General features: G+C 26.4%; 1 protein-coding gene across 1 annotated transcript; it reads left to right on the plus strand.

The window, feature by feature from the left end:
• Nucleotides 1-510: 510 nt before the first annotated feature.
• LOC150035372 (sugar carrier protein C-like) lies at nucleotides 511-2,331 on the plus strand. Its single transcript, XM_090314830.1, has 3 exons — nucleotides 511-655; nucleotides 764-1,722; nucleotides 1,851-2,331. The coding sequence occupies exons 1-3, from the start codon at nucleotides 511-513 to the stop codon at nucleotides 2,295-2,297; spliced, it is 1,551 nt and encodes a 516-aa protein (XP_090170956.1). The 3' UTR covers nucleotides 2,298-2,331.
• The last annotated feature ends 7,024 nt before the right edge of the window (nucleotides 2,332-9,355 follow it).

The raw sequence follows: 9,355 nt of genomic DNA on the forward strand, positions 1-9,355 counted from the left end.
ACGAACTTATTTGAAATGATTAGATAAAAGTATATGGATTAATTATTTATTTATTTATTTATTTTTAAAAAGTAGATGGTTTAAATTATTTTTTCTTTTAGGAAATTATCAAATTTATTTTCTATCCGAATGATTTCTTGAATTGCATGGAGAATTTAGTCCTATGTAGTTTTTATGGTCTCCAAATATTTTTATTTGTAAGATAAAACTTTAAAAAAAAAAATTGGAATTTTGGGTTAATTATCTTTTTAAACACATTAAATTAATATGGATATAATTATCTAATTATCGGTCTAAACATCTTACTATTCCTAATAATTGTCTTAATTCACCACATACGGATTTTGAATAGGAAAAGGATTTCTAATAACTTAGGGAAATATTTAGAGTATATATTCTCCCATACATCACATCTTTTTTCACATTCAGTCAATCTCTTTTCTCTCCATAAATCATACTAACCAAGTTCTTCTACTTTTCGATTTTTTCTCTCTAGTCTCAGTTACTAAGATGGCTGGTGGTGGGTTCCAGTTAAGTCGTAATGAAGACAACGGGATAAAGAACTATCCAGGAGAGCTCACTTGCTACGTGTTGATAACTTGCATTGTTGCTGCCATGGGTGGGCTAATCTTTGGTTATGACATTGGTATCTCTGGTAATTATTTACCTCAAAATTCCTTTTACTTTTCTCTCTTTGTTTGTTCTCTCTTCCCCTTATTGTCTTCACTCACTCACTTTTTTATTTTTTGCTTTTGTCAATCAGGTGGTGTCACCTCTATGGCTCCCTTTTTGCAAGAGTTTTTTCCATCTGTTTATCAAAAAGAAGCTCTGGACACTTCTACTAATCAATATTGCAAGTTTGATAGTCTTACTCTCACTATGTTCACTTCTTCTCTTTATTTGGCTGCTCTTTTGGCCTCGTTTGTAGCCTCTTGGGTTACCAAAACCTTTGGTCGTAAAAAGTCCATGCTTCTGGGAAGCTTTGTGTTCTTAGTTGGTGCTATCGTTAATGCGGCAACTATAAACAAAGTCATGCTCATCATTGGCCGTATTTGTTTAGGTATTGGGGTTGGATTTTCACTTCAATCTATTCCACTTTATGTTTCAGAGATGGCCCCATCTAAATATCGAGGTTCTCTCAATGTTGTTTTTCAACTTTCTATTACAATTGGTATTCTAGTGGCTAATTTTGTCAACTATGGTACTGCTAATATTCATGGTGGATGGGGATGGCGAGTAAGTTTGGGTGGTGCAGTTGTGCCTGCATTGTTCATCACTATCTCAGTTCTATTCCTTCCTGACACTCCAAACTCAATGTTGGAGAGAGGCGAAGTAGAGAAAGCAAAGGCCATGCTCCAACGCATTCGTGGTGTGTCTGAGAAGGATGTAGAGGCAGAATTTCAAGATATTGTGGCGGCAAGTATGGCTGCCAAAGCAGTGAAGCATCCATGGAGGAATTTGAGAGAGAGACAAAATAGGCCACAGTTGGTAATGTCGATTTTAATCCCATTTTTCCAGCAATTGACTGGTATCAATGTGGTCATGTTCTATGCTCCTGTGTTGTTCAAGACCATTGGTTTTGGAGACAATGCTTCTCTTCTTTCATCTGTCATTACTGGTGGTATTAATGCTCTGGCGACTTTTGTATCTATTTATGGCACCGACAAGTGGGGAAGGAGGATCCTTTTCTTACTTGGTGGAATCATCATGTTCGTTTTTCAGGTGAGTACATTTTTTCTTTAGCTTCTTTAAAGTTTTCTTTAATTATTAAACTAATGAATGTTGTTTCTTGTTCTTCAAAAGCATTTTCTTTCTTGATTGTATTGATTCTAATAAAATTGTATTTGTAGGTTTTGGTGGCTGTATTTATTGCTTTGAAATTTGGAGTTTCTGGCGAGGTCGCTTATCTACCCAAGTGGTATGCGAGTGTCGTGGTGTTGTTCATATGTATTTATGTTCAAGCCTTTGCATGGTCTTGGGGACCTCTGGGATGGTTGGTTCCAAGTGAAATTTTCCCATTTGAAATCCGATCAGCTGCTCAAAGTGTAACGGTCTCAGTGAACATGTTCTTTACCTTTTTTATTGCTCAAATCTTTCTCACCATGCTCTGCCATATGAAATTTGGGTTATTCTTCTTCTTTGCTTTTTTTGTGGCGTTGATGACTCTATTCATCTATTTCTTCTTGCCGGAGACAAAAGGTATTCCAATTGAAGACATGTCATGTGTTTGGAGACAACATTGGTTTTGGAGTAGATATATGCCTCAAGAACGTGCTAAAGTCCGTCCCCAAGTTTAGGATTTGAAGTCCAAACCCTTATAACTTGCACTATTTTTTTCCTTCTATTGTCTTAGTATTTGTTTACCATGTTAGTTTTTTTTTTTTTTTTTTTGGTTATTTCTAACTTTTTACTCTTGTATATGGTTTTATTCTCATGGAATAAAAATTTTCTTCCAATTTTAATTCCTGTTTTCTCTGTCTTCAATGTCACTCTAAATTTATGATGTTTTGCAACGGTTGAATAACATAATGCTTAGAAGTAAACTCAAAAACTATTTTGCTCTGTAAATTCTCAAATAAACTTTTATTTATTCAAAATATTTTCTCTCAACAATCGTTCCTTTTTAAATAAAAATAAACTTGAAAGATTGAATAAGACGAAGTACAGTAATTTGTTTTTAAAAAAAAATGAATAAATCAAATTCATCCAAATATCTTCAATATTGATATCAAATTTATACAAATTGAATGAGTTAATTAATTAATTAAAAAATGAAACGATTAATCCAATCATCGAAAGACAAGGAAATATCAAGAGAAACTCAAATATAAAAAGGAGCAAAAAGAGGGGGAAATAAAGAGAAAAAAGACAGTTTAGTTCTGTTTAAAATTTGAATATAGAAAAAGGATAAAATCCAATCTATATCAATATATAATGCTACTATTTTTTAAAAACAGTTTACTTTTTACTAGTTTACCTTTTGTGAAATGTTTTATTTACATGATATACCACTTGAAATTAATTGTAGAAATAATTAAATATTAAATAGTTGTAGGTTAGAAACCCGGATTTAAGATGTTGATGTTGATGAAATATCGGCATCTTTATTTTATGAAAATTTCGTTGAAAATCTATACTGGGAAAAACATTTGGTTTTTCCTTTTGTCTTTTTCAATTGATGGTGATACGGATATTTTAGGTCATTTCACATAGAAATCATAAATAATCTAAATTTTTAGGAAAGAAAAAACATTCAAATTAAAGGATAATAAAAATGAGGTTTTTAGAAAATTTTCTTCTAAGATGATTTAAGATGAGATTTTAAAATCCTAAAAGATTTGATCTTTTTACGTATTTTATTTATTTGTGAAATTTTATTGAGTTCATATAAATAAATATAATATTTTAAAATTTTAAAAATATTTTATTTTTTATCTCGATTATATATATTATTTTTCTCTCATGTAGTCTTTTTTGTCTCATCATTTTTGATAGATTTTTAACAATTAAAAAATCTGAGATTGATATTATTAACGTAATTTATATCATTAAAAAACCCATACATGTGAAAATTAAAATGAAAAATCATAATTTTAATGGTTTTAGAATTATAATTATCTCATATTTTGATTAAACTAAAAGAAACTTATATACATGAAAATCATCAAATCAAATGAAATCATATAATTAGTAATTTTATTAATAAATCATAAAAAATGTATATTAAATAGGTTAAAATTTTTGGCTATGTCTAATATTCAATTAAATAGTATTTTGATTTAGGATTCAAAATTATCCTTAAGTAAGATCACACACATTTAAAGTAGGAATTTTTTTTTAACTAAAATCTCATATTCACCACCAAAAGAAGAAAAAATATCCCTTATTTTGTAGCATATACGTTAAAAGTAGGTATTAAAAAAAAAAAAAAAAAAAAAAAAAAAAAAAAAAAAAAAAAACTCTCCTATTTTTGTGCATACATGTAAAAAAAAAAATCATTATTTCGAATATTTGATTTATGTTATTAAAAGCCTCTTCAAGATGAACAACATATCTGATTCGTTTAAAAGTGTTATAAAAAAAATAATGAAAATTATTCAGGCTGAAAATTTAAAATCCATAGGATTAAATTTTTATTATCCCTAATATTTGATTGAACAACCAAAATTTAACATTAAAAAAATAACAGTTCATGTAAAAAATATAGGGATTTCTTGAAAAAAAAAAACATTTTAGAAAATTAATCTCTATTACCGTGACCCATTTTTTAAAAAGAAAAATCACATTTTATATTTAAAAAAACCATATTATTATCTGTTAATATAGTTTTATTGGTTTACAAAAATAGAAAAATAAGGAAAAATATTTAAACAAATAGCATTTAATTATTTTCTCCTTCTCTATCTTTTGGCTTCTACTCCTCCATTTTAATTCTTCTTCTCCTTCTTCTCTATTTATAATTTTGTTGCTAGTTCAAAAATATTAATTAGTTCTATTTCAATTATAAATCTTCTTCTTCTTCTCTATTTATATTTTTATTACTAGTTCAAAAATGTTAATTAGAATGACAATGTTAGACAATGGAAGACCAAATTATAGACCAAGTGATAGTAACTTTTGGTAGTTTTGTAGCTAGTTACAAACTAGTAATTAGAATGATGATCATAGACAATGGAAGACCAAGTGATAGACCAAGTAATAGAACACTATTACGTATAATAGATAGACACTTCCAATTTTCTATCAATAGATAATCATTTTGTTACTTCTAATTGTTGGTAGTTTTTTTTTAAAAATAATTTATGATACATACACTAGACATTGTTATTGAAAATTTTGTTACTTTTAGATAGTTGTGATAATGTTTATCAAAGATAGACGCGAATAGAAGTCTATCAACGTCTGTCAAGGATAGAAACTTATAGGAGTCTATAATATATAAAGGCTGATAAAGTATAGCATTGATAGAGGCTGATAAAAGTTTATTAGTGTCAACAGTGAAAAAAACTGATCGGTGTGATGTATGAGATACATCAAGTGGAGAATTAATGTAAATGTGATTTATATTAAGTACCATGAAATAGAAAAAGAACTATGGTTTATATGTTTCATGAGATGAAATATTAAAACTATAGGTTATAAATATAATATGGTAAGTTGGTTATCATATTTATTTATAATAATATTAATTATTGGATAATTATATCTTTTTCACTAATAACCAATTGAGTGGGAGGTTATTGGTGGTTTCATGGTAACCGTGAGATAAAAGAAAATATGTTTTCCTAGATTTAGAAGATTTGCTATAGTTTCCATTCTCAGAAAGGAACTCACGGTTTGCTATCAAGTGAGAATTGTATTCACTAAACGATAGCTGAAAGAGAGACTAAATAATCGTGGAGTAACACTATCTATACGATAGTTCACTCAGTTGGTCGTAGCTAAACAATCGCAAGGCATTTGCTATTACTCTTGTATATGGTTTTATTCTCATGGAATAAAAATTTTCTTCCAATTTTAATTCCTGTTTTCTCTGTCTTCAATGTCACTCTAAATTTATGATGTTTTGCAACGGTTGAATAACATAATGCTTAGAAGTAAACTCAAAAACTATTTTGCTCTGTAAATTCTCAAATAAACTTTTATTTATTCAAAATATTTTCTCTCAACAATCGTTCCTTTTTAAATAAAAATAAACTTGAAAGATTGAATAAGACGAAGTACAGTAATTTGTTTTTAAAAAAAAATGAATAAATCAAATTCATCCAAATATCTTCAATATTGATATCAAATTTATACAAATTGAATGAGTTAATTAATTAATTAAAAAATGAAACGATTAATCCAATCATCGAAAGACAAGGAAATATCAAGAGAAACTCAAGAGGGGGAAATAAAGAGAAAAAAGACAGTTTAGTTCTGTTTAAAATTTGAATATAGAAAAAGGATAAAATCCAATCTATATCAATATATAATGCTACTATTTTTTAAAAACAGTTTACTTTTTACTAGTTTACCTTTTGTGAAATGTTTTATTTACATGATATACCACTTGAAATTAATTGTAGAAATAATTAAATATTAAATAGTTGTAGGTTAGAAACCCGGATTTAAGATGTTGATGTTGATGAAATATCGGCATCTTTATTTTATGAAAATTTCGTTGAAAATCTATACTGGGAAAAACATTTGGTTTTTCCTTTTGTCTTTTTCAATTGATGGTGATACGGATATTTTAGGTCATTTCACATAGAAATCATAAATAATCTAAATTTTTAGGAAAGAAAAAACATTCAAATTAAAGGATAATAAAAATGAGGTTTTTAGAAAATTTTCTTCTAAGATGATTTAAGATGAGATTTTAAAATCCTAAAAGATTTGATCTTTTTACGTTTTTTATTTTATTTTGTGAAATTTTATTTGAAGTTCATATAAATAAATATAATATTTTAAAATTTTAAAATATTTTATTTTTAACACGATTATATATATTATTTTTCTCTCATGTAGTCTTTTTGTCTCATCAATTTTTTAAGATTTTTAAAAATATAAAATATCCTGAGATTTGATATTATTAACGTAATTTATATCATTAAAAAACCCATACATGTGAAAATTAATGAAAATCCATATTTTAATGGTTTAAATTTATATTATCTCTAATATTTGATTTAATTAACAGAACTTATATACATGAAAATCAATGAAAAATCATATATGGTGTAATTTTGTATTAAAATCATTAAAAAATGTATATTAAATATGTTAAAATTTTGGCTATGTCTAATATTCATTAATATTTGATTTAGGATTCAAAATTTATCCTTAAGAAAAGATCACACACATTAAAAGTAGGAATTTTTTTTTAACTAAAATCTCATATTCACACCAAAAGAAAGAAAAAATATCCCTTATTTTTGTGCATATACGTTAAAAGTAGGTATTTAAAAAAAAAAAAAAAAAAAAAAAAAAAAAAAAAAAAAAAAAAAAAAAATAACTCAAAAAAAAAAAAAAAAAAAAAAAAAAAAAAAAACTCTCCTATTTTTGTGCATACATGTAAAAAAAAAAATCATTATTTCGAATATTTGATTTATGTTATTAAAAGCCTCTTCAAGATCAACAACATATCTGATTCGTTTAAAAGTGTTATAAAAAAAATAATGAAAATTATTCAGGCTGAAAATTTAAAATCCATAGGATTAAATTTTTATTATCCCTAATATTTGATTGAACAACCAAAATTTAACATTAAAAAAATAACAGTTCATGTAAAAAATATAGGGATTTCTTGAAAAAAAAAAACATTTTAGAAAATTAATCTCTATTACCGTGACCCATTTTTTAAAAAGAAAAATCACATTTTATATTTAAAAAAACCATATTATTATCTGTTAATATAGTTTTATTGGTTTACAAAAATAGAAAAATAAGGAAAAATATTTAAACAAATAGCATTTAATTATTTTCTCCTTCTCTATCTTTTGGCTTCTACTCCTCCATTTTAATTCTTCTTCTCCTTCTTCTCTATTTATAATTTTGTTGCTAGTTCAAAAATATTAATTAGTTCTATTTCAATTATAAATCTTCTTCTTCTTCTCTATTTATATTTTTATTACTAGTTCAAAAATGTTAATTAGAATGACAATGTTAGACAATGGAAGACCAAATTATAGACCAAGTGATAGTAACTTTTGGTAGTTTTGTAGCTAGTTACAAACTAGTAATTAGAATGATAATCATAGACAATGGAAGACCAAGTGATAGACCAAGTAATAGAACACTATTACGTATAATAGATAGACACTTCCAATTTTCTATCAATAGATAATCATTTTGTTACTTCTAATTGTTGGTAGTTTTTTTTTAAAAATAATTTATGATACATACACTAGACATTGTTATTGAAAATTTTGTTACTTTTAGATAGTTGTGATAATGTTTATCAAAGATAGACGCGAATAGAAGTCTATCAACGTCTGTCAAGGATAGAAACTTATAGGAGTCTATAATATATAAAGGCTGATAAAGTATAGCATTGATAGAGGCTGATAAAAGTTTATTAGTGTCAACAGTGAAAAAAACTGATCGGTGTGATGTATGAGATACATCAAGTGGAGAATTAATGTAAATGTGATTTATATTAAGTACCATGAAATAGAAAAAGAACTATGGTTTATATGTTTCATGAGATGAAATATTAAAACTATAGGTTATAAATATAATATGGTAAGTTGGTTATCATATTTATTTATAATAATATTAATTATTGGATAATTATATCTTTTTCACTAATAACCAATTGAGTGGGAGGTTATTGGTGGTTTCATGGTAACCGTGAGATAAAAGAAAATATGTTTTCCTAGATTTAGAAGATTTGCTATAGTTTCCATTCTCAGAAAGGAACTCACGGTTTGCTATCAAGTGAGAATTGTATTCACTAAACGATAGCTGAAAGAGAGACTAAATAATCGTGGAGTAACACTATCTATACGATAGTTCACTCAGTTGGTCGTAGCTAAACAATCGCAAGGCATTTGCTATTACTCTTGTATATGGTTTTATTCTCATGGAATAAAAATTTTCTTCCAATTTTAATTCCTGTTTTCTCTGTCTTCAATGTCACTCTAAATTTATGATGTTTTGCAACGGTTGAATAACATAATGCTTAGAAGTAAACTCAAAAACTATTTTGCTCTGTAAATTCTCAAATAAACTTTTATTTATTCAAAATATTTTCTCTCAACAATCGTTCCTTTTTAAATAAAAATAAACTTGAAAGATTGAATAAGACGAAGTACAGTAATTTGTTTTTAAAAAAAAATGAATAAATCAAATTCATCCAAATATCTTCAATATTGATATCAAATTTATACAAATTGAATGAGTTAATTAATTAATTAAAAAATGAAACGATTAATCCAATCATCGAAAGACAAGGAAATATCAAGAGAAACTCAAATATAAAAAGGAGCAAAAAGAGGGGGAAATAAAGAGAAAAAAGACAGTTTAGTTCTGTTTAAAATTTGAATATAGAAAAAGGATAAAATCCAATCTATATCAATATATAATGCTACTATTTTTTAAAAACAGTTTACTTTTTACTAGTTTACCTTTTGTGAAATGTTTTATTTACATGATATACCACTTGAAATTAATTGTAGAAATAATTAAATATTAAATAGTTGTAGGTTAGAAACCCGGATTTAAGATGTTGATGTTGATGAAATATCGGCATCTTTATTTTATGAAAATTTCGTTGAAAATCTATACTGGGAAAAACATTTGGTTTTTCCTTTTGTCTTTTTCAATTGATGGTGATACGGATATTTTAGGTCATTTCACATAGAAATCATAA

The sequence above is a fragment of the Benincasa hispida genome, chromosome 6 (assembly GCF_027475165.1).
Source record: "Benincasa hispida cultivar pf3 chromosome 6, pf3_genome.v1.1, whole genome shotgun sequence".
NCBI lineage: Eukaryota > Viridiplantae > Streptophyta > Magnoliopsida > Cucurbitales > Cucurbitaceae > Benincasa > Benincasa hispida.

Coding starts and splice junctions, on each gene's coding strand:
- LOC150035372 (XM_090314830.1), top strand. CDS start 511: ATGGCTGGTGGTGGGTTCCAGTTAAGTCGTAATGAAGACAACGGGATA. Junction 656..763: donor TTATGACATTGGTATCTCTG/GTAATTATTTAC, acceptor TTTGTCAATCAG/GTGGTGTCACCTCTATGGCT. Junction 1,723..1,850: donor TCATCATGTTCGTTTTTCAG/GTGAGTACATTT, acceptor TTGTATTTGTAG/GTTTTGGTGGCTGTATTTAT.